Consider the following 25,735-nt stretch of genomic DNA (forward strand, 5'->3'; position numbering starts at 1 on the left):
GTATTGCTGATGAGTATAAAAAAGATGCTACAGACCTGTGGCTTACAGTCTTCGATGCCCAGCATGTGGTAGCTGCTGTGGCTTCTCCCTTCTGGGTCTTGGCAAACCACTCATCAGCAATGTCTCCAGTGGAGTATTATCTGTTTGTTCCTTCTCCAGTATAAGTTAAGGGAGACTAGCATCTGGATGATACCAATGGCTTGAAAAGTGGCACTGCACCACTAGATAATGTTTCCAGTTGTGGCCTCTCAAGCCCCCCTCCCTCATATGGGAGCATCATAATAACCTCAGAGTCAATCCATGGTTGTCTGTCAGCCCATCTAAGTCTGGTCAACAATGTTCAGAGAGTCTGAAAAAACTCTTATTAATTGGATGAGGTACGTTCATAAATCGGTACAAGAATCTGTGGAGGACCACCATTTTTATGAGTGCCACCCAGAAAGCAAGCAGTAGAGGTGGTTTCATCCAGGTTTTAATCTGTTGTATCAGTTTTTCTACCTCTGGGCCGTAGTTTAATAATGTGCCTGTAGCCACTGAATTTCACTCTAGGACTACCCTTAGGTACTTGACTGATTCTTCCATCCAACAGATGTTATTCCGGGGCTTTTTTTTTTTTATCAATGGAAGCCATACAATGAAATAGTTTGGTTTCATCCCAGTTGATGAAAATACCAGAAAATCTGTCAAACTTGATAACCTCTTGTATCACAGGGGGAGATTATTTGTAGGCTTCTAGGTGAACAGTAGGATATCATCAGCATATATAGGGAGGAGCAGCCATTCCGGGCGAAAATAGAGCTCACTATGTTAATAATATTCCTCTATCTGGTGAGCCTGGGGTCCATGTCTAGTGGGAACAGCAAAGGTGAGAAGGGGCACACCTGCCTGGTATCCTGGCCACAGGTAAGATATCTGACGTTAAACCACTTGGGTGGACCCTGACTACTGGTTTGAAATACAGTAATGTTATCAGCTGCAAAATGTATCTGCTCGTGCCAGACCTACAAAGTGTGCCTGTCAAAAAAGGCCATTCCATGGAGTGAAAGGCAATCTCTGCACCTAAAAAAAAGTTAGTTAGAAGGGATCACATGGCTAAATCTGGCGTGGGCTAGCATTGTGGCCATGAGTTGCATGAGCAGTCCAGTAGAAGCAACAGTGTACAAATCATGTCACATGCCCATACAGATCATACCCACTACCAATGCCATATAGCCCCAAATGATAATACACTCAACCATTGAAGCATTGCCTAAGCAAGTTGTGTGCTAGCCATCCTCCGCACTTTATACAAAATTAAACTTGCAACTGTAAAAAACAAAAGGGGGGGGGGGGTGGAATAGAGAGTGACTGTGACCAGACGTTTTGTTCATGACATCCATAATGAATTTGTCTATTCTGCATCGCTCCGTGCCGTTGAATGCTGATCTCTTCCCTTTAGAGACGTTGACTGACCTGCTGCCGGTGGCTACTTTCTTGCATTGAGACGTCTTTTACAAAACTTATTAGCGTCTGCTACATCTGTGAATATGAGGTTTTCTATCAAAGTGTGCCTTAAGTTTGGCAGGATACAACATATTATATTTAATGTCCTTGGATCAAAGAGTACGTTTAGCTTCTGCAAATTTGCAGCTTGCTTCTTGTACTGCAACTGTGAAATCCTGATGAATTTCCAGCTGAGGAGCGCATCATGATCTCTGAAGTTGGAGTCTTGCAATAATTGGGCAGGGGCTTCTGTCTGTGATCTGAGTCTGAGGAAAGTGTAGGCTTTATCAACAAGGAACTGGTCAGAGATACTGGTGTTCTTGGTGACAGGGGAATGAAAGTCCTCGTGTTAAAACAACCAGGGCTCAGATTGCTCTGATTGAACCTCTCTGTAGTCAATCTGGGAGGCAGGTGAGTAGAACACGCAGGCGATTACTTGGACGCTCCAATTTGTGGATTTTCTTCTACTACTAGTTGCAGGGCAAAATGGTGTTAAGTGGCAAAATAAGGATAGTCAGACAGCTGGAAAGCCTCTAAAGGTTCTTGTGCTGGAGTTGGACCCATAATCAGGTGGGGATTACTCGGAGTAGTTGACTCCAGGTGCAGAGCAAGAACCAGATGCAAAATACAGAGTAGGCCGGAGGTATCTGGACTGCTGACCTCCCAAAACGTCCTACATATGCAAAATACAAGCAGGCTGATGGTACTCAGACGATAATCACCAAAACCACCAAATAATAGAAAATAGACTGGGTTACTTGACCCTCAGTGTAGGATGCATACTGCACCGGCTACTCGCCTTCGATGTAGGATATGAATGATTAAGGGTGTTGAGGCAGATAACCCTGATTTCAGAAGTATTATATGGGTGTAAGGGAGTTGGGTTCATGTAAGAAGGAAGGGGTTGTCTTGAAAGGTGGGGAATACTACTCTGTTGGGAGGATATATGGTAGATTTTCACAAATAACATTTGAGAAACACTGCATGTAAAACGGATAGATGCAGAGTAAAGGTAACACACAATGACCAACTTGCGTGAATGGTAAAGGTGTAGTCTGAAAGAGCCATTTTACCAGGCCAAGGTCTTTATAGAGCCAAACTGGGAAGGAACTAGAGCAGTGGTTCCCAACCTTTTGACGTCTGTGGACCCCCAGTTTATCATTAAAGGAACCAGCAGACCCCCACTGAATAAATATTGGAATCCGGGGACCCCCCACTGAGTCATTGCTGAAAGCTAGGTATGTAACCTTATAATATCATAGAATTTTCTAAGGAGTCGTGGACTCCCTGAGGAGGCTTCGCAGACCCCCAGGGGTCCCCGGACCACAGGTTGGGAACCACTGCACTAGAGGAAGTTACCATTTGCATCACATGCCTTCAGCATAATAATGCTTTTGAAGGAGTCCAGTTAATGGGAGTGGACCAGAGGTTCTTCACAATATTTGGTGTCATTTTGGCAAGTGGGTCAGGAAGTTTTTGGATGAGAAAGCGACAGTGGATATCTTCTGAGATTTTAGTTACACATGCTTCCCAAAACATACGCAGCAGCCATTCCCCTGTAAATACAGTGCTCAGAAGCATGAATGAATGCGAAAACAGTCTAACAGTCAGAAACACCTGTATGCAGTATATGCCGAATGCTAGCTGTACGACTACTTTTTGGAAATTCAAAATGTTAGATCCATGTTAAAATCAATTCACTGATGCCCCATATTCATTTCCTTGCTGGAAAAAACTCCAAGTGCTCGTTGCAACAGATCTGCGTTCTTTACATTGGTTTGAGACTGATACTCTCTATTTACTGTATACTCATTCTCAAGCTTTAGTAATCTTTTGCTATATCTCCCCTATATCAGTTGCCCCCCGTTATTTAACAGTCAACTGTCTTTTGAAAGGATAACCTTCCTGTGGGCAATGCAGATAATGTTGCCCAAGATTATCTGGAATCTAAATACATGGCTGATTATCTCTGCCTTATTTGAACCCTTATGAAGGCTGCTGCAGATGCGGTAAGATTGTAATTGACTAAGTATTTTGTCAGCTCTCAGTGTCTTGCTTGCCATTAAGTTGTGGTTAATGACTGTCCCTCACCAACGTCAGACTCGGGTAGAAACAGTAGTTCAGGCATGCATTATTCAAAACGTGTCTTTTGATGTCTCCTTTTGTAGAATGGTCAAGCAAAATCTGTCTAAAGTCATTTCGGGTTTGCATAACGATTTCTCTGGCTGTACCCCCTATTTACACATACATTTTGTCTATGTAGACACAACAGAAATACTTTTTGGGGGGTTGTTTTGCTCTTGCAAATATGTAGCAGAACAGTTTCGAAAAGAAATGGAGCAAAACTAATTATTTACTTAGGAGTTTTGTATAGGGCTGCAAGTTGCCATTCGGTAACGCCAGAACTCTGACAGTTTCCTTGTAGCAAGGGGAAGTTAATGTCCAGTTGGTTGACGAGTGGCCATGATTGATAGTCTTAGCAGGACACATGACCAGTGTAGACCACAATTGAGGGCAAGTCTAAATAGTTCACTCTTCTGAAACATCCCTAACTTCTGGAGTGGGGTTCCGCTCTCAAGACGGGGTTAGCTGGTCCCACGTTCTCGACACTTTCATAGGCGCAATTATGAAATGTTAGAATACGTAATGTAGTGCTTTAGTACATCTTTGTGCCAAATAGCGGCACCAGTGCGTGTATAATCTGGACCAGAGCGTATGTCACCTGTGTAGACTCCATATGCTATGTAAAGCGTCGGACATGGTGCTAGCATACAGCCGACAACATTTACTTGCCATCAAGGCTGGTGTCGTATAATTGTCCTCTTAAACTGTGGACAGGGTGTGTTTGTAATCTGCTGAAGATGTCAAGTTGTTGTTGCACGCCACACTTGTGCTTGCTAGCAGAAAACTAACGGTCCGTTGGTCTCGCTCTCACGTGTCGTTAAACCCTATATTGACGGACTCCATGGGGGAGAGGGCGATGAAATGATGGCGCGCCAGACTTCCTTATTTATGGGGGCGGGGGGGAGGTCGAGCTCCTCGTTGCCGGATTCCTGTTGGCGTGTCGATTGTATATTTTGACTGCCACGCGTCCTCTTTGAGGAAAAAGAAAGCACAGTAGCGGGAACACCAAGGGGCGAGACACCGCTGCACCCTCCTTATCGTGTTTATTCATTGCTGTCCGAAGCTCGCGAGTATTAACCCGACGCCCGCCTGGACTCGATGACCTCGTGACGGTGAGCGAGTAGATAAGCGCCCTTGGCGAAGGACTGCAGCAGACGCACGGAGGTGACGTGGCGGAGCTCTTCACACCGCCTCAGGTTTAAGAAGGTGAAAGTGAGCAGCGCTTCCGTGTCTATTCCACCGTCTCCATGACAACTTCAGCCAAGCAACACTGCGAAATATATATATTGTTTAATTTGAACCCTAAGAACTGGAAGGCTTTCAGGTGTTTTGCGTGCACTCAGAACGAGGCCCAGTGTGGCCGGTCTAGTTGTGCAGTACATACCCAGATGCGGCATGTATGTATGTATACATGCACTATTTGTATAGCGCGAGCCTAGTCGAAAGGCAGAATGTCGCTGCGCAGGGTCAAAGGGAAAATAATCAATTAGTGATAGGGAGGTCGTCTGGTGTCTGGGAGTAGAGGAGTACTGTACCGCATTGTGGTGCCTTCTGAACTCTTTCCTGAATTGGAGCAGCACTGGGGCACTCCTGATGAATACATCGACGTTACAGATCCTGGAAGCATAGATGGAAAAGACTTGTTGCCTTGTTTCTTCTTTTTTTCGCTGCTAGTCTCCAGTCTGATTGTGTCCTGGCTTTCAGTGCGCTGAAATCCACCAAGGACGGTGAACCTGTCTGCAAGACAAGCGGGGGTGCTGGCCATGCTAGTTTTGTAAATGATGCAGCTGGTTTTGAAGATGGTGCGGGCTGGCAAAGGAAGGCAATAGACCTCCATGAGGTTGTGGTGATGTGATGTGTTTTTTCAGGCCTTGCATGAGACTTGCTGTGGCGTGGCAGAGTCGAAGGGCGGTTTATATCATTCCAGCTCACCCGTTTCCAAGAGAAGGTCATGGTAGGTGTAATGGAGTTGGGTAATAAGTATGCCGCTGGACTTTTGAAACATGCAAATATTCTCTAGTATTTAATTCAGGTGCAAAAACTCATTCGAGCAGTTGATGCTGTCGTTTTGCTGGAAATTTTGCACCCAATATGCAGTTAGATACAAAGAATGAGAACAACATATATAAATGGTTTTTGTACTTGTTTCACTCGCTTTCTTACTTGTTTTTGCTAGTTTTCATTAACTTATATCACCATCTTAGAGCAGGTAGGTTTAAAGACATACTGGCAACGTGACTTGTCATCATGGGTGCATGACAATTATGCACTGCTGCATTAGTTGATGAGTTCAGGGGAGATCTGAGTTTTTCACTTTTACTGGAATACTTATGAAAAAGAGGCCTGATAAATCATTTGAGATGAACTTTCCAGTATTTTGCCTCCTTGGAAGAAAAAACATGTGCCAAAGTTCCACTGATACATGAGTTTGCAGTCTATGGACTGTTGACCATCCTCAGTGTACCCCATCAGAATTTTGAAGAATAGGATTACTGCTGTGAAATGTAACCTGCAGAAGCTGGGGAGTGTTCATAAATGGGTAGAATAATCCGTGTGCAAAAAAAAAATACAAATGCCAATTCCTAGATTAATCTGTAAAGGTATTCACATTGGTATTGAAATAGGTATTCCCTAGCTGCACAAATACTTTTTCGCAGTATCAGAACTCTCTATAGGAAATAATAATTTATGTACCTGAGCCGTTAGTGTAGTGCTCATGATAATGCTTGTGAGCTGGTTTATCTCACCTGCTTTGGCAAGCCAGTTACTGCAATCAATTTTGGTTACTAGCTATGATCGCAGAAAATATGAATAAATCTATATTCACCGATGCATTCGGCTTGCCTTGAGCCTCCCTTCATAAGAATATTGATACTGTTATGAGCTGCTATGATATTCTGCTATTCCGGTTTATACTACACATTGCTGACCCTAGTGTTACCCCCACAGTGCTCTGTAGCCCTGTCTGTTGTTGCAGGTTCATTTAGCCATGTGTCTTAGGAATAGCACACAGACGGAGAGTGCGCAGAACCTGATGCTGTAGACATGATGCTGTTGGAAGTTGTGGTGGTGATTGGAGAAATTGGGAGTCGGCCATACCTGCACCTGATATGCTTTCTTGCTTTGGTCCCAGTCCGGGCTTGTGCATTGTTAGCTCTAGTGAGAGGGTGTCCTATGCTAATAGTGTTAGTAGGTTATATGAGATTCCAATGGATGCACCAAGCTGGTCATGTTGCAGCAGTCTTCTTCTTTTCCACTAAATTAAGAACATCACCCTTGCTAATTCCAATTTTCAGGTTATTTTTTTAATCACTTATAACTCAATGGAACCTGCCACTTAATGGGTGAAATCTCAGTCCGAAAGTTCCCACCCTCACATCCATTTACTTTAATAATTTTGTAATAATTACAACCATCCTTCTGCCCCTGAAAGATCCATGTATTCCATTTTGAGATCATTTTTAGGTCTCGCCTGGACAGCACATGAGCTGTCTCTTTGAAACATTTTGTTTACTATCTGTGGGGTTGGATCCCACCCATTAGATACTATTAGTTTGCTTCATTCTCACTGTCATTTGTTACCTTTTTGTTGGTCAAATGCCATAGGCTACCCTCCTTTTTTTTTTTTTTGTGTGGGTTTCTCCCTTGCCTGGAGCACGGATGCATTACTTGTGTCCCTCCACTGCCTTTCATTTAGATGCTACTTTTTTCTTTCTGTTTCAGCACTCGATCAGTGTGTCTTATTAAGCTGGCTCCGTCATGTACTTTTACCCCCTCCATGCCCATTCCTTTCTAACCCCTTCCTCATCAGTGATTCCTGCCCCCACTGGCCTGTCCTCATTTGATGTCCTATTCTTGTTTTTCTGCACCCAGTCACTCACTCCCCCTTCCTCGTTCCGTTGTTGCCCATCAACACCCACCCTCCCTCTTTCTGTTGTAGCCTCATTCACCCTTTTGTTGTTGTTGCCCATTGCAGGTCTCATAACTAACACAATGAAGGTTACACGCAAGAAGATTTATGCTGCCGCATATTGTAAAGGCTTTAGTAGAGAATAGTGATGTCCTTTTAGCAATGTGTTTTAGTGCACTGTTTAATGATGTGCTTCGTCCACACCTCCACCCACCCTCCAGTTTTCCACCCTACCCACTGGCCAAAGCCAATAGTTCACCCATAGGCGAGACCGATTGGCTTTGCCAATGCTTGTTATATTAGATTTTTTTAACCAACTTATTGTAATATATGATTTGCCTAATTCCAAATATTATTTATTTTATATCCGTGGGTCAAGTTCACAAAACTGCATTTTGTGCTGTGTAAAGCAGTACTATAGTAGTACTACTCTTACTACAGAATGCAATTCACCAATGACCTCTCCCTCTCCTATCTTTTCAGTGCAGGAATCTCTGCCACAGTGGCGGTGATCTCCACACACGTAAAAATACTACTTTGTAGTAAATGTGGGCGAGATCAGGAGGGTGGTGGAAAAATGTGGAATAATTACTCAAAAAATTAGTGGGGCTAAGGGAAATTTAAGGTGGTGATTGGGAGGGGCATGCTAGTACAAACACCCCCAAAAGAGAAAGATTATTGCGATTCACAAAATCCATGAATAGATATTGCCAAAAAAGGACAGTCAAAACCCCTTCTCCAACCAGAAGGAAGATCAGAGGTTAATAAAACTGAGGTTGGAAAATCCAAAGGCACAAGAGAACTGCAATAACTATAAAGGAAGCAGAATGACAGATCCAGACTGATTTAGCAAACCATGCCCACCTGTCTTTTGTAAAATAGATAATAATTTGAGTTCACCTCATTCATGAAGGTCTTGCCCAGTTGTGTGATGAAAGCAACAATCCTTTTCCAGGGTAGTCACCACACCTTGGGCAAGTGCAGTGTAAAATCTGGATCGTCGGGGGGCATGTGCAAACACCCAATCTTCTGCTTGGGCAGATGGTTTTTTCTCCAGTTAGTCTGGGCTGTCTCCCTTCTGCTTCATACTTGCAGGTTGGTGGTTCATATGTGACTATGCTACTCGTATGCTCCAGGCAATGTGACTCATAACTGCCCAACTCCAGGAACAAGTCTGAAGTTGCTTTTGTTTTAATTCAGATGAGGTGCTGCCTGGCTATTTGGGCTGGACCATTTGTATTGGAGCAGGACCATGGCTTATTTGTAAGGGTTGCTTCCCTTATGGAGTAGCACAGTGGGTGAAAAGAGCCTGAGCGATTGTCTGTGCTTAAGACCTAGCCACCACTGCATAAATTTGGTTCTGCTTTATGGTCATTGTGTATGTCAATAATTAGACCACCAATCTCCTGAACCCAACTTGCGGATGCCGCCTCCTCCTCCTCCACCGTCCTTTGTCGACTCCAATCAGTTCGTGGGAGCGAGCATCCTTCAACTCCCCTCACCTCCCCTCACCTCTACCCACCCCAGGCTGCTAAATGTGCAGATGCACCAGTTGTTGTTTGACTGATTTTAATATCACTCGCCATTTATGTGATGCATTTTGTAATCCTGATGCTGAACTTGTCCTAAAACCGTTTTCCTCATTGATGTAGGAAACATTGCTGTTTCATTAGGGTAACTGTATATTATTGGTCTGTATAGTTGGTGTCTGAAATCCTGCATGAGTTATCATTTCTCTTGGATATTCTCCGAGTTATATAAAGATCATGTGAACAATAAACGTTAACCCGGCTTTGATACTCTCTTTGCTTCTTCAGAGTTTGGTCTTATTGCCAAGACCTTCATTGCTCAAGGACAGCTTGTTCCAGATGACGTCATTACACGATTGATACTGCAGGAGCTGAAAGACCTGGACCAGCACCCCTGGTTACTGGATGGTAAGTGAAATTGTGTCAACTTGAGGAATGGACATGTAAGTCCTACTGGAACATGTCCTACAGGCGTGACTTGAGCTGCATATAACACGTGTGTGTGTGTGTGTGTGTTATTTGCAGATTTTTTTACTTAAACTTTGAGTTTGCCTGTAGGTCACAGTAAGGGGGTCACACGCAGAATAGCTATCGGGTGTGACACAGGTGTAACATTATAGAAGATGTGGAGTGTGAAACGTTTTAAGTTTATGCTCAATGACGTTATACTGTGAAGGAGTGAAACAATATTAATTTAAAGTTCAATATTTTAACCAAATTGATGATATGAGTTCCATATCGAACTTAAAAATCCGTTTTTAATGGTCCATATGGAGGGTATTGTGCTCCAGGTCCACATACTTGTCCTAGTTACAAGGAGGAGAACCTGCCAATCCACATCAGATACTCCCGGAACAGAGCCTGCACCTCTCAGCCCCTCTCTGTATGGCTCAGGATTCTATTTGTATTCTGGTTGCACTAGTCCGAGGCATAATGCATCACCCCTCGAGTTGCTGCAGAGGGCTTAGAACTTGTCTGAGTGACCTAGCCCAAAAGTATATGGCTGCACTGCAATATGCTGATGGTGGGTGTGCTTTAATTAGCCTGGCACTCAGATGACTGGGGAATGCAGGAGAAGGAGAAATAGGAACTAAAGACAAGCATAGATGCCAGTAAAGCAGGACACGCTGTTAGCTGATGAGAAGGAAAGGGTGTGCAGATCTCCATGCTTCACATGCCTGATCCGGATCCATTTCATAAAGTGTCTGCTGAATACATTTCTAAAGGAATTTGCCTGTTTGTGACCCTGTTGTCATCCTTTCTGCGATTTAAGGTGAGCAGCATGTTCAAAATTATTTCAGAATTGAACTGAAGGATTTCACTGTTTAACTGCAAGGTTCCAAATGTCTCTACATGGATGGGCACGAAATCCAAAACGATGTTCCAGTTGTATTACATAAAAACTAGACTTCTACCTCTAAAAATACCTCCATTAAATGCAGGCTGATGTCGTTGTGTGATGGACTATGCAGTGGGTTTACATCAGCCACACTCCTTGTGCACCAGAATGTGTGAGAAAGGAGATCTTTACCTAGATTAAGCGGAGAAGCCTATGCTGTGCGGTTGACTATTAACTGCACCTTAACAAACATTATCAAAGTTAAAAGGTCTTTCTGACCTTAAAAGTTTGACAGGCACAAGTGAGAGAGAAAAAGCACACGCACTCCCTTGCTGCGCTGGAAGGAAAAAGATAAAACAGTTTTTGGGCTGTAAGCAGTGGAAGCATGCAACTCATCCAGTCAAAAACTCTGTTCCTCGCCTGAAGCGCAGCTGTTTAACAAAGAGGAGAGGAAAGAAAGCCATTGAATATGAAACCAGCAGATGAGATTGGTCGGACTTCTTGTCAACAATAGCCTGGTGGGTTGACCCAAAGCAAACTTTGTCTCTCCTTACTTTAGGAGTTTGGTGGAAAAGGGTGCCGTATTTACCACGTGTGGTTAATACAATTACCCCAGGTAGGTAAATACCTCCTATTCCAAATTTCCCACCTGAAAATTATGCACAACATGTAGTACTGATTTAACATACCAGTGAAACTGCGGAAACATATTGCAATCAGATAGGAATGCAGACCCCAAAAATCCAAAATTCTGCACTGAGGTGGGGAGTTGGGGGGGGTGTGGAGGCGTCCTGGAAAGGTGGATGTTTGTGACAGAGCAGGTAAACCGAAAATATGTGAGTGAGATTGGTGAAACTGTTTGCAGCAGTCGTTTCTCTGCTGTTGAAAGTATCCATGTAAGGTGGGAACCTGCTTCATTGAAGGACACACATGCTCTGACTCAAGGGCAATTTTATGGCCTCTGTGTTTGCGTCGCTCATAAATTGGCAGCGTTCTGTTTGAAAACCTGCTGGATGGAGATAAGTGTATTAGCACAGAGTTAATGAGCCCTGTGTCACTGAGCAAGGGCGTTTAACTGGAACAAACAATACAGATGCCAGAAAGACACTTTATTACGCCTGCTTAGCCATACTGCCAGAGGTAAGTGTGTGCTGAGGATCCTCTTGCAGTGTTTTTTTTCTCTCAATAAACCCAGTTGTTTTACGGCAGCTGCTCACTAAGCTACTTTGTTGCCGATGCAGTGAGAAAAGCTTGAAAACTATGTACGTAGTTTAGATTTCGCCTTGAGATCGCTTCAGCTTTAACACCAGACACGTGTATTTAAAAAAAAGATATAAATACAAAAATACATGCATAAAATATTTAAGATTTGTGTATATATATATATTCGCTGAAAAAAAAAAACCCAAAGGTCGCAGGGACGTTATAGTTTGGTTCTGAATTTATTCGTACAAAACAATCGAAATTCAGCCGTTATAGTTGGAGGTATTTCAAGTAACTATAACTCTCACCCTAAGGTAACTATAACTTGCGCCCTCGCCATGTACAGTTTTCTCATCAATAATATTGTTGCAAATGTTGCAGTGATAATATCAAATACACCATAGAAGGTCTCATCAATGATATAATATGTGGAGTAATTAGCTGTGCATGGCGAAGGCGCAAGTTAGGGAGCAAGTTGTAGTTACTTGAAATAACTGCTGAATTTCTGTGGTTTTGTCTGAGTAAGTTCAGAACCCAACTAGAAGGTCTCTGTAACCTTTGGTTTTTAAAGTGAATTTCGATGTATTTTTTTATTTTTTTTTAACGTAAAGTAATTTTAATTACTGTAAGTTAATCCAACCACCTCTGCGCATGGCCTTTGGCCGTGCTCAGCTGGAGTTGGCCAAAGGGTCTGTCTCTGTCAATGGATCTGTTAGTCTGAGTGGGTGTATGAGAGTTTGAGTGGGTGTGTGAGTGGGCACATGAGTCTGAGTGCATGTATTAGTGAATTAATTAGTGTATGAATGAGTCTGTGAATGCTTTTTTCTCAAACTTTTTTTTTGCTTATCTGCGAATATTCTCGATTATTCTTGAATATTTGCGAATATCGTGCACGGTGAAGAAAAAATGTTAAATTCATAATTTGACCGTCAAACACCCCTATACCACATTGGGGTCAGGGTACCTCCGCCTTGACCCCTTATGCTACTTTTCATTTTGTTTTTCAGCCCCGGGGACCATGTCCCAGGACTTTAAAATTGCAGCTACAACTTTCTGTTCAGGCTGTGGCCAGCCAATTACAGCGCTTCTATTTGTGTGCGCATTCATGCTTATTCAATATTATTCATGAATTATTTGCAACCTCAGATACACAAATTTGGATTTTCTTTCATTTCTCATGAACTGCTGAACGGATTTACACCAGACAACCAAAAGCACAATCTGCGGAACAAAATCTACCTTTCTGCCACATTTGGTGCAATTCTGTCCACTGTTTTGGGCTGTAGTCGTGTTCAAAATTCCTATGGGAAGTAACATGAGAAACACAGTTTTTTTTTTTTAACACCTCCCCCCTTTTTCTCGGCCCCTGCTTGAGGGATCATCCTGAATCTTCCTGTGCGCAACAAGAATCACCAGCACACTTTTTTGGGAAAATTTTGTGAAGATTTTTCAAACGGTGCCAAAGATCTAGGTAAGTCAAAAACGCTTTTTCTGCGGAAACATGGTCCTAACTATAACTACCTACTGGCGACAACTAATAGGTAATATGTATGTATGTATGTATGTATATATGTATGTGTGTTACTTATTTGATTTCACTGTGTAGTTATGGTTGAGATGGTGTTTCCACTGAAAACGTATTTTTTGATTCGCCGTTAACTTTTGCCCCTGTGGAAGGATTTCTTCATATTTGCACAAAACTGGTCTGGTTACTTAGTCAGCTGAGTTTCAGCATGCCACATTTTGTGAAGATTCATCCACTGGAATAAAAAGTTAAAGGGGGAGGGGGAAATTAAATGATTTCCAAATGGCTGATCCAAGAATGGCTGAAGAATCATTAAGCTGGAATAAGAATTTCCTAAATCACAATTGAGTTCCTTTAGAGTCAATAAAGAGAGTTCTTAATAGTTTAAAATCTCGTATTGATGAATTAATATATTCATTATTGATCAAAATGCTTAAGTTACAGAAACCCACATGAAGAGTATCCTGAATCTGTCTCTATTCTATTTGTCTTCATCCCACAAATGTAATATGTCATAATAATTATTTCTTCTTAGTCAAGGAGAATTTTACATCTCGCAGTTATCTTTCTTGTGTGCTTACAGCTATCATACCATTCTGAAACAATTTATCAACTCTCTCTAAGACTCAATACAATCTATGGAGCCGAATAAATACTCTGTTTTGTCTAACTGCTTGGCAGCTAGACAGTTCCCATGAGCTTTTTTAAGTTCACTCCTGCTCTCTTAAGTATTAAGCCTAATATGATTTCTCTAAGCCATTACCTCCCACACTCTATATTATTCAGATACTGATCCCAGTGATACTCAAAGTACGGCCCCGGGGCTACATGTGGCTCTCCAGGCCTCTACATGTGGCCCCTTGATCAGCAGCAGCAATGGGCTACTGTTTACTCGACTCAAAGTGAACATTTAAAGGAGCTTAAATTAAGCAGGCATTTATATAAAGGTTAAGTTAAGTTAAAGAATGGAAGTAAGTAGGGTGTCTTGCACCACTTAAATTTAGAAAACCCTTAATTTTTAAAGACATTTTGTAGCAAAAGTATGAAAAAGTCTGTTCAAAATTTTAAAAGTCTATTTTATTAACATGCAGAACCATTTTACCTTAGTATATCAGATTATATCAGTTAATTGAGAGGTGTTTTTAAGTGATAGTTTTCAAACATGAATTTAGAAACGTTCATTGTCCCCCTCACCCTGACAACAATGCCAATAGTGAATCGAAAGGCAAGTCAGTTGTTATGTGAATTCTTTGGGTGGCCTGGGTTTCTATTAGACATGAACATTATAATTCATTAAATCGAAAGCAGCAGGAAGATATGTACAGCACAGATCCCAAATCACGTATTTTGAGAGCCTCATCTGTGATAATGTAGAAAAAAGAGGGAAAGTGAAATAAAACAATTGCCTAGGATCAAACAATTTAGATAAGTGGAGGAGCTGGGATTAATCCCAGGTTTATGGTTTCACATTGTGTAATTCGGACACTAGATATACATGCTTCACTTCTGCTACAGCCACCTTAATGCCAATCCCCCCAACCCTCAGTCGCCACCCTTCTGGCATTAATGCCGCCCTCGGTCACATCACAGACAAAACTTTGCGGCCCCTGGCAAAATGTTTGCAAGTACCCATGACCTATCCTATCAGTTCCAACAGCAGCAGTGGCAAGAATTAGTTTTCAGTCACAGTGGTTGTCTCATCGGTCATCTCAGCTCTATCGTCTGGTCTGCTATGCTCACGTGTGTTTGGCTACCGATGACACTGCTGCTGCCTCTGCCTACCTTTCCCTAGGACACCTTTCCTAATAAATCGATTTGATACAATAGTTATAATTTCTTGAAATGTCAAAATAATAAACAATGCATCGTCTTGTTAGATGGCGAGGATCGGATATAATCGCTTCCATTCTCATACGCCTCAAATTCTGTAAGAACAATTTTGCATAGATAAATATAATGCCTACACAATTCACACTATTCAAGTTAATGTTTCCAAACCTTAAAGCAATGCTACTTTTCTAAATACAAATCAGCGCATTGCAAAGCGGTTTAGTAGGTGGGTAAGAGAGTAATTAATACTGGTTACATTGTTTTAAAGAAAGATGTCATTTCACAGACCAGGAAGATGATATAGACGAAACATTTTTAAAAAATTGTGCCAGCCTAGCAAATTTCACAAGTCATGCTGCATGGGTTAAACAGAGTTCAGAGCATGCTTTTCAACATTCAAGCAATGACAGATTTTAGGCCTAGCAATTTATTCTCATGTTATTGGTTAATATTATTGTTCTTAATTTTCTATTAGGGCCTTATCACACAAAAACAGTTAAAGGAGAACAACATGGCGGACACTGTGACTTGAAGTGTGTGTTGTGTGCTTTCATTACCATAACTTATGAATGTCAGTGGATTTATGCATTTGAGAAGAAATATAACTCAGTTTGTAACTTTTTTTTTCAGTGAATTTCAGTGCTTTTTGTGTAATATAAATTCACTGGCAAAGACAAAGCTTAAGTGATGTTACAGTTCGATGTTGAAATGAAATAAATGCTAACGTTTAAAAAAAGAAATACTGAAATTCACAAGTTATAGTTTACTGAGTTAGGTATCCTTGCTCCTCTCACATGCACATCTTATGACCTCACTGATGACATGACTGCTGACATCATCCAGTCATACTGAGGGCATCCTATAATGTTTGTGGTCTTGAAGTAATTCCACAAGCTACACCTGTGGCCAGTTTTCTATCACCAGTCACGTAATAATGGACATAAGGAGGTGTGCTCATTTTATGCCCATTTTACACGTCCTCCTAGTTGCGATTCGGAAAGCTTTGCAAAAACTTTTTTTTAGGAGTCAGAAAGACTTTCCTTCCTGTACAAGGGCTTGTGTACATTGTAAAAAGCACTTTTGTGGTTGCAAAGCTTGTGATTTTATGAAATGCAGGGTTTGGGACTGCAAAAAGGATTTGTATATCTGATCCATTTTGTTTCTGTTACTTCATGTAGGCCCTATTACCTGCTTTCTCTGTAGCCTTTTTTGTGTGAAATCACATAACCTGAAGCTATAAACCTGAACCATGCAATGATTTGTAAACCAATAAAATGGGTGGGTACAGGACAGCACATAGAGGCCTTCATTACCAGTTGCGTTTTTTCACCTGGAGTGGTAAATCCAAGTGAAATACCCGAAGTTGTAATTTCAGGTGTGTCTGGGCCTGAAAGCATCGGATCTGAAAACTCCAGACCTGTGTTCTCTTGAAGATGTGTGCTTGAACACCCACTAATTCCAAGTTTTCATGTTGCGCTAAGAGGCTCAGAGCATCCATGAAAAAGTACAGAAAAACAGGCGGTATTTACATGCCTTCAGTGACTCAGGGAGAATTAAAGTTTCCAGGTGAATGTATGCAGGGCTAGCAGTATGAAAGGGCCATTAGTACCGTGCTGGTTTAGGGCAGGGCGCCTGTTGGGTTAGCTCTACAGCATTGTCTGTGATGACGTTTCACAAAGGATAACGATATATCAAAAGTGTTGCCTGTTACATGACCACGTCTGCCTGCCCTCACCCCCCTATATAAACAAATGCTGACAATTCAAAGCCAGTTTCACCCCCCTGAGTTTCATGGTGCGGGTGGGGCTGCACACACGTCATCTCACCTGGGCCGCTTACAACATCCCCATCTGCTTCTCTCACCATCTGACACTTCTCTGCACAAAACAAGCGCTGAGAGTTATAAAAAAAAAAACACATGCCACACCAGTTACTTAATATTTATGGAAGACCTTGCAAGTGTAAGACACGGATGAGGAAGCAGATGGTATACATCGGTGAGCAGGTATTTTTACATATGATGGGTGCAGTACAGAAGGCCTAAAGGAGCAATGAAAGTTGTTTTAGTTTAGCCAACAATAGCAGTTGGGCAAATGGGTAAACCTTGTGTGGAGAAAGGGTGGCAGTGTGTAATAATGCAGTAAGGTGGCATAACCGTATTATTTCGTCCTCCGCAGCTCAGATCTCTTGACCGGCCACTTCCGTTCTGCAAAGTCCTACAAACTTGGCTTTTGCACGATTCTTGCTGTGGTATCCTTTCTCTCCCTCTCTACAGTAATCGTCCATATCAGTTCCTCAGCGCCAGGACACCTTTTTGATACCAATAATGTTACATTGCACGCATGAGTAAAAACGATGTTGTCCATACATGGCAAAGGAAACTGCACTTGTGTAGCTTTTCCGGGGTTAATGCTGTGTGTATATATAGCAGCACACCTATGTAGAGTGAAGGGAAGAATGAATGTGGGGCGCAGAGATGCATTTGTTTGGGGATCAAATGGTGAGCTCTCAAGTCTCCCTCTTCCATGCTGGAGTAACTTAATCCAGCTCAGATATTTCTTGTTTGCATTCTGGTAATGGTAGCCTTGTTTATACCAGTATAAGCTTCAGGGCTGTCACTGGTTACTTGACAGAGCTTAGGAAGCAGCAGTGCGGTATAAAGCGCTATATAAAACACAAATTATCATAAAAAATGGAAAGAAAAAATATAGACAGGATGTGTTATTTTCCATGTGGAGCCAGGAAACCTAAGAGCTCTGGGTGTGGGTAGGAATACACAGAGCATGTGCCTATATGTAACTAGAACTGTGTTAAGTAGAAACCAAAAACCGTGGCAAAGTACTCTTTGCCTTTCTAATTCGTTCTAAATAAATACATAATTTAAAGAAAAGATAACCTGGGAATTATCTGGAGCAATTACAGTGTACATTGACATTTCAGATGAGCTGAATGTGATATTTCTGATGGATACAACTACCTGTGGATTCCTCACCTCATGAATACTCCCATGGCGCCAGCATTCTACGGAAATCTTCTTACTAGTCTCTGCACGTCGACGAGGACGTCACTGTCTCGCACGCGACGCCGTCTGACGTCATACAGGCAATAAGAGGTCCTCGACGACGTGCGGACGTCAGTTCCCTTTTTTCCGTGCATTCGAAACGGTTATCTTCGAGGGAGCAACTGTTACTCTTGCGGTTACAGTGTGTATCTTGCTGCGTACTCTTTCTCCGTGGAAATAATGTCGCAGAGAAAGTCTGGATTTAAGCCTTGTCGTGAGTGTGGAGGCAAGATGTCGGTGACGGATCCTCATTCCGATTGCCTTTGGTGTTTGAGCTCCGACCACGACGTCTCGACTTGTGATTCATGTCAGCACATGAATCCGAAGGCCCTTAAAGAACGTGAGGCGAAGCTGTTTATGGCCAAGTCAAAGGAGAAGCATCACAAGAAGTCTTCTCCAAAACATCGGCGTCATCGAGACTCCCGGCGCCGTAGAGAATCTCGGCGTCATTCAAGGGAGGCTCGTTCCAGGTCTCCGGATCGGCGCCGAAAGACATGGGAGGTCAGCCCCACGGTGACGCCGCATCCTTCGACGCCGTTGCCCTCTCCGGCGTCACCAACTTCGCCTGGACAGGCGTCGGTGATTGAGGTATTGGAGCCTCAAGTGTTTTCTCCGGCGCAGACGCCGAGGCCGGAGTCGGGGTCGCCTCCGAGACAGGCACCCCAGTATCCGGCTTTTCCCACCCCTGGAGCCGATAGTTCCGCATTCTTGAATGCGATGTATGCCATCTTCCAACAGATGGCTCCAGGGGGTGCTCCGGCTGGGCCTTTGGCCTTTTCTTTGGGTGATCCTGCGCCTCTTCGGCCGGCACCCTTTATGCCCTTTCTCCCGTTTGGGAACGTGGGCTCGGCGCCAGTGTCGGCGCCGGTGGCCGCTCCGGTGGCTTCAGAAGGATTGGCCCCGGGGATTTCCATCCCGTCGACGTCGGGATTTCGGCCTGTGACTCCGGTGGGTCCATCTGCTTCAGCTGCTCTTTCGTCGGCGCCGAAGTTACATGTGGCGCCGGACGCGGCGTCGGTGGCTTCTGAAGATCGGCGCCGATCTTCGACTTCGGCGGAGGCATTGTCGACTCCGCGTATTGAACAACGACTTCATTCGAGGAGACGTGCTCTCCGGGTACTAGAAGAGCAGGAGTACCAACGAGCCCTAGAGGAAGGAGAGCTAGAGGACTCGGGTGATGGGCTGCGTGGACTGGAGTCGGCCAGTGGGCTGGACACTTCCCCTGAGTGGGACCTTTCGTCCCCGGGGGAATATACTGAGGAAGCTGCTTCCTTTCATACAGTGGTACGGAAGGCAGCTAGTTTTTTGGACCTGCCTTTGCCGGTGGTGGAGGCAAAACAAAACCTTTTGACGGAGGTGTTGCATCCGGCCTCAGCCGCGGCGGAGCCTCTGTTACCTTTTAATGACGCTCTGCTGGATCCGGTTTTAGAGGTGTGGAAGAGGCCGGCATCTTCCCCAGCAGTTCACAGAGCCGTGGCCAGGAGGTATCGGACGGCTCCAACTGATCCTGGTTTCCTATCTAGGCACCCTACGCCGGAGAGCTTGGTAGTGCAGGCCTCCTGTTCGTCCAAGTCAGCGCCTGGTTCTTTCCCGACGGTGCCTGGGGACAGAGACTCAAAAAAGCTAGAGGCGCAGTCGAAGAAGATTTTTTCGTCCTGCAGTCTGGCGTTAAAGGCCACTAATGCGACCTGTATCCTGGGGAGGTATATTCATGCTCTGATGGATGACATCTCCTCTTCGTTTACAGAGCTTCCCCAGGGTCTTTTGGATCTTGTCTCTGATGCCCAGGCTGCTGCGACCCAAATTATCCAGACGGGACTGGATACCACCGACTCGGTAGCCAGAGCAATGGGCACAACTGTGGTGGAAAGGAGACAGGCCTGGCTCCGTAACTCGGGCTTTTCGGCAGATGTACAGTCCACATTGTTGGATCTCCCGTTTGATGGGGACAAACTGTTTGGGGCTAAGGCTGATTCGGCCTTGGAACGTTTTAAGGAGAGCAGGGCCACGGCTAAGTCGTTGGGACTCCAAGCTCCTTCTTCCACGGCCTCTTCTAGATTCTTCAGGAGGTTTCGTGGATTTGGGCGTGGCTCTTCCTCCTCTTCCTTTCGGGGAAGATATCAGCAACCTGCCTCTTCCCACCCCTATAGATCTTTTAGGGGGAGGGGTAGGGTCCGCACCAGGGGAGCCTCTCAGCAGCACTCTGCCTCTTCCTCATCCTCTGGCGGGGTGCAGCAGGGGAAGCAGCCTTAGGCTTCCACCATTTCCCACTCACTCCTCTCCTGTAGGGGGAAGATTACAGCATTTTCTCACCAAATGGGAGACTGTTACGTCGGACACTTGGGTTCTCAGTGTTGTGGGAAAAGGCTACACCCTTCCCTTTCGGGAGTTTCCGCCCCTCATCCCGCCCCGCCCTTCGTATTGTTCACAAGAACACCTCCTGTTGCTAGAACAGGAGGTAGAAGTCCTCCTTTTAAAGGGCGCGGTGGAGTTGGTCCCGGAGCAGGAAAGGGGTCAAGGAGTTTACTCAAGGTATTTCCTGATTCCCAAGAAGGATGGTCGTTTGAGACCAATTCTGGACCTGAGGATCTTGAATTGGTTCCTCAAGCAGGAAAAGTTCAAGATGCTGACCCTAGCACAGGTGCTTTTGGCGTTGAACATGGAAGACTGGATGGTGTCTGTCGACTTGCAGGATGCTTACTTTCATATCCCGATACTCAAGTCACACAGGAAGTATCTCCGGTTTGTGGTGGGATCGCAACACTACCAGTTTGCGGTCCTTCCGTTTGGTCTTACTTCAGCACCTCGAGTCTTCACGAAGGTGATGTCGGTGGTTGCGGCAGAGCTCAGAAGGAAGGGGATAGCAGTATTCCCTTACTTGGACGATTGGTTGATCAAAGCCAAGTCCCCGGAGCTTGTGTTGCGTCATCTGCAGTCAACAACCCAGTTGTTGTTCGACCTGGGCTTTTCGGTGAACGAGCCCAAATCTCACCTGGAGCCCTCTCAGCGCCTCCTGTTCATAGGGGCAGTACTGGATACAACATTGGGTCGGGCCTTTCCTCCGCCTCAGCGGATTCAAGATATTCAGGATTTGGTTCCAATGTTTCGAAATGGAGCGGTAGTTCCAGTCCTCAAGGTCCTTCGTCTGCTCGGTCTTTTTGCCTCCTGCATTCTGTTGGTCATGCATGCTCGCTGGCACATGAGGGCTCTTCAGTGGTGCCTCCGAAGGCAGTGGTCTCAACACAGAGGGGATCTAGAGGGTACTGTCAAGATCTCCAGAGATGCTGCTGTGGATTTGAAGTGGTGGATTGCAAGCAACAATCTTTCACAAGGAAAGCCGTTCCAGCAGTCGCCACCAGTGGCCACAGTCATAACGGATGCTTCCACTCTAGGGTGGGGAGCTCATCTGGGGGATCTGGAGATCAAAGGTCTTTGGTCTCCAGAGGAACAGATTTTTCACATCAATCTGTTAGAGTTACGGGCTGTACGTCTGGCTCTCAAGGCCTTCCTCCCTTCCCTTCGTGGTCAGTCGGTACAGGTCCTAACGGACAATACTACCACGATGTGGTACATAAACAAGCAGGGAGGAGTGGGGTCGTACCTTCTCTGCAGAGAAGCTCTTCGACTATGGTCCTGGGCAAAGGACCATCGGATTTGCTTGATAGCAAACCATCTGGCCGGAGTCTTGAACGTGCGTGCGGACAGTCTCAGTCGCCACTTCTCGGCAGACCACGAGTGGCGTCTCCATCCAGATCAAGTCCGTTTAATCTTCCACAAGTGGGGGTTTCCTCGGGTAGATCTGTTCGCCACTCGAGAGAACGCGCATTGTCCGTTGTTCTGCAGCCTTCAGTATCCGATGCAGGAAGCGTTGGGGGACGCGTTTCAAATGACCTGGTGCGGCCAGTTGCTTTACGCGTTTCCTCCCATACCCTTGATTCCTCGAGTATTGAGGAAGATTCGCCAAGACCGGGCTCTAGTAATCTTAATAGCTCCGGATTGGCCAAGGAGGGTGTGGTACTCCGACCTTCTCCAACTCTCAACGTGCCCGCCGCTCCGTCTCCCTTTCAGGGCAGACCTCCTCTCACAGTCGCAGGGGCAGGTTCTACACCCCAACCTCCAGAGTCTGCACCTACATGCCTGGAGATTGAACGGGGCAACCTGAGTTCCTTCTCTCTCCCGCCTGAGGTAGTGGATGTTATATTAGCGGCCAGGCGACACTCCACTAAATCTATCTACGCTAATAGGTGGTCTAAATTTGTTGCGTGGTGTGGAGAGAGGCAGATTGATCCTTTACATGCTCATCTATCGGACGTTTTGTCTTTTGCTCTATCTCTGGCGCAGAAAGGCTGTGCAGTGGCTACCATTAAAGGTTATTTATCGGCCTTGTCAGCCTTCATATGTCTTCCAGACCAACCATCTTTATTTAAATCCCCTATTGTTATCAGATTCTTGAAAGGTCTTCTAAATCAATATCCTCCAAAGCCATTCGTTATGCCGCAATGGGATTTGTCCTTAGTCCTGACTTTCCTTATGGGGTCCCCTTTTGAACCTATGCATTCTTGCCCCTTGAGGTATTTGGTTTTAAAAACAGTCTTCCTGATAGCTATAACATCAGCAAGGAGAGTGAGTGAGTTGCAGGCCTTATCAGTAAAACCCCCTTATACAACTTTTTATGGGGATAAGGTGGTGTTGAGGACCAAGGCTGCTTTCCTCCCGAAGGTTGTTTCACCCTTCCATTTGGCTCAGGCAATTACTTTGTCCACGTTCTATCCTCCGCCTCATCCTTCCAAAGAGGAAGAAAGACTGCACCGTCTGGACCCAAAGAGAGCGTTGAGCTTCTTTATCGATAGAACAAAGGATTTCAGGCTGGAGGATCAGCTGTTTATTGGATACGTGGGCAAGAGGAGAGGAAAGGCAGTCCACAAGAGAACACTATCCAGGTGGGTTGTTCTTTGCATTAAAATATGTTACTCTTTGGCAAAGAAGGATCCTCCTGAGGGCATTAGAGCTCATTCCACCAGAGCTAAGTCGGCCACTTCGGCCTTAGCCAGAGGTGTTCCTGTGGTCGACATCTGCAAGGCCGCAACTTGGTCGTCCCTTCACACTTTTGCAAAACATTACTGTTTAGATTCTGAGGTTAGAAGGGACGGCCATTTTGCACGGTCAGTGCTGCAGGATTTCTTGGTTTGACCATTTAGGCACCCACCGCCGGGCGTGGTACTGCTTTGGGACTCTATTCATGAGGTGAGGAATCCACAGGTAGTTGTATCCATCAGAAGAACGAGTTACTTACCTTCGGTAACGACTTTTCTGGTGGATACATTAGCTACCTGTGGATTCCTCACGGTCCCACCCGCCTCCCCGTTGCCTTTATGGTCTTGCCAAGTAATCCTTGAGTGTGCTCCTCTTGGTCTTTGAGGGTGCAATAGATGTATATATATAATATATTTATATATATGTAGGTATATGTCTATATATCTTTATGTATATACTTGGTGTGTGTATATATTTTAAAAGAGAGAGTTTTATATATATATATATATATATATGTACATAAAAAGATTTACAGTTATTCATACAATGTGGTGTATTTTTACATTATAATGGATGTTGCTTTGTTCTTTCATTGCATTGCCTGGTTGTTCTCATGCACGTAAAAAATGATTGGTACTGACGTCCGCACGTCGTCGAGGACCTCTTATTGCCTGTATGACGTCAGACGGCGTCGCGTGCGAGACAGTGACGTCCTCGTCGACGTGCAGAGACTAGTAAGAAGATTTCCGTAGAATGCTGGCGCCATGGGAGTATTCATGAGGTGAGGAATCCACAGGTAGCTAATGTATCCACCAGAAAAGTCGTTACCGAAGGTAAGTAACTCGTTCTTCTGTGCTGCTCAGTTTCGCTCCGAGCTTCCACAAAATGGTTAGATTCCTAACAAGAACATCGTGAAACTAGGAGGCTTAGACTTGTTGGCGCGTCTGACCTTAATAAGTAAACTTGCAAGTGGACGCGAACAGGTCGATTAACCTTTTGAGTCGTTTAAGATGTTCTCGCCATAGCTCCAGTACATGAACAAATTATCAATTCACAATAATCAACAATCATTAGTAATCAGTAATCAATAGAGTTGGTAAATTTCACTCACCATGACCTTTCAGTCATGAATAACCACACCTTTTGGTAAAGTTTAGTACTTTTATTTCCCTTATATTAACAATACTAAAGTCATGTAGATTAATCTCAAAATCAAATGGCACACATATAGGAACAATACTGGTGGTCCAAAGCGGCAGAAGAAATGGAATATAATCAAAGCTTGAATCACTACACATTCTAAGATTATGGTGCAGATCAATAGCAGAATCAGCTGCAATCAAGATATATGATACATAGAACTCAGCAAGATAACTCATCAATCATTAGTCCCTGTATTCGTCAGTTAACTTTGAGTGCCCTCAACTAACGTCAGATTAGCATCAGCATGTTGGGCTTCATGCAAAACAATTTAGAACACAAATTTAGAAAACATCGAGCTATGGGTCCTATCAAAAACTGTGCAGTTGGTACCTAGGAAGAAAAGGCATAAAATGCAATTCAGTCTCATTGTCATATCTACCTATCCACGGCATGGGTCAGCAAGCAGAATCAGTCTTCGTCCTCAGGTCATCAATCGATCAGCAAAGCATCAGGCTCTCAGTCAGAAAGTATGAGCCCAATGACAGAATCTCGAGTCTCTTTTAAAGTCTCTTCTTCTTTCAATATCAGCATAAATCCAGTCTCCTAATTCTCCTCTGTCGCGTTGTTATTTCAAAGTCACCTAAACTGTCCCCTAATTCCCAATTGGTCAGTTAATCGTACTTTTATACACTTCCCAATAATATTTCTATACCAAATCTATGAATTCTAAGATTTTGCTCTTCACACAAAGTTTGATTGGTCCACTTTACGATGTCCTCATCATCCGGCTCGTCAGGTAACAATTTTGTTGCCCCTTCAACTCCAGTCAGTGTCTTCATTGTTCTCACCCTGGGAAAGTACATCTCACACACATTACACACGATTGTTACACTGCTAGAAATCTTCTGTCCGTTGGTTCTCACAGAAAGCTTTGGTTAAGCACTTTTAACAAGACAATGGACATTTTCACAGTTTAGTTCACTCTGTCAGCATTTTTATTAACCGCTAAGAAATACAGCTTCTGCATGAGGCCTGGCAAAACTAGGCCAAGACACTCACTCGCTAAGTTAAGGCCTAAAATTTATAAGCTAAAACATACTTCATAAACCTAAATATGACATATTACTTCATTAGTCTAGTACATTTTCAGTATTTCATAAGTATTAATCATCCATTAGTATATATCGTGAACACTAGTGGCCATTCTTCGAGGTCACATTTTCAAACGTGTGCATTATTTTTCTACGTTATTTCATTTACTACATAATTCAATTATTCAAAATATCAGTGGTCCCATGTAAACTACAATTCCCCAACAGTCTGTTGTGGGAAGCCCTCGTGGCTGCAGGGGCACACCAGAGAGCCCATTATAAATCTGTGTAGCCAACTGAGGACCAACAGAATGGGAAGCTCACTCAGAAGCCCGCTGCTTCATAGTAGGACAAAAAGGCCTCAGTCTCTCAACACACACCTACCGCTGACATCCACAGATGCCAGGGGGAAGCACTCGGCAAGCTAGCCTGTCAGACCGCTTGGGAAGATCCCACTCCATTAC

General features: G+C 44.1%; 1 protein-coding gene across 1 annotated transcript in view; it reads left to right on the forward strand.

Annotated features, from left to right (window-relative positions):
• AK3 (adenylate kinase 3) overlaps positions 1 to 25,735 on the forward strand; it is a 69,434-nt gene that overhangs the window by 14,636 nt on the left and 29,063 nt on the right. The window contains exon 2 of the mRNA XM_069228302.1: positions 9,334 to 9,453. Within this exon, the coding sequence (XP_069084403.1) occupies positions 9,334 to 9,453 (120 nt within the window). The remainder of the gene's footprint in view (positions 1 to 9,333; positions 9,454 to 25,735) is intronic.

This window comes from Pleurodeles waltl, chromosome 1_1 (assembly GCF_031143425.1).
Source record: "Pleurodeles waltl isolate 20211129_DDA chromosome 1_1, aPleWal1.hap1.20221129, whole genome shotgun sequence".
NCBI lineage: Eukaryota > Metazoa > Chordata > Amphibia > Caudata > Salamandridae > Pleurodeles > Pleurodeles waltl.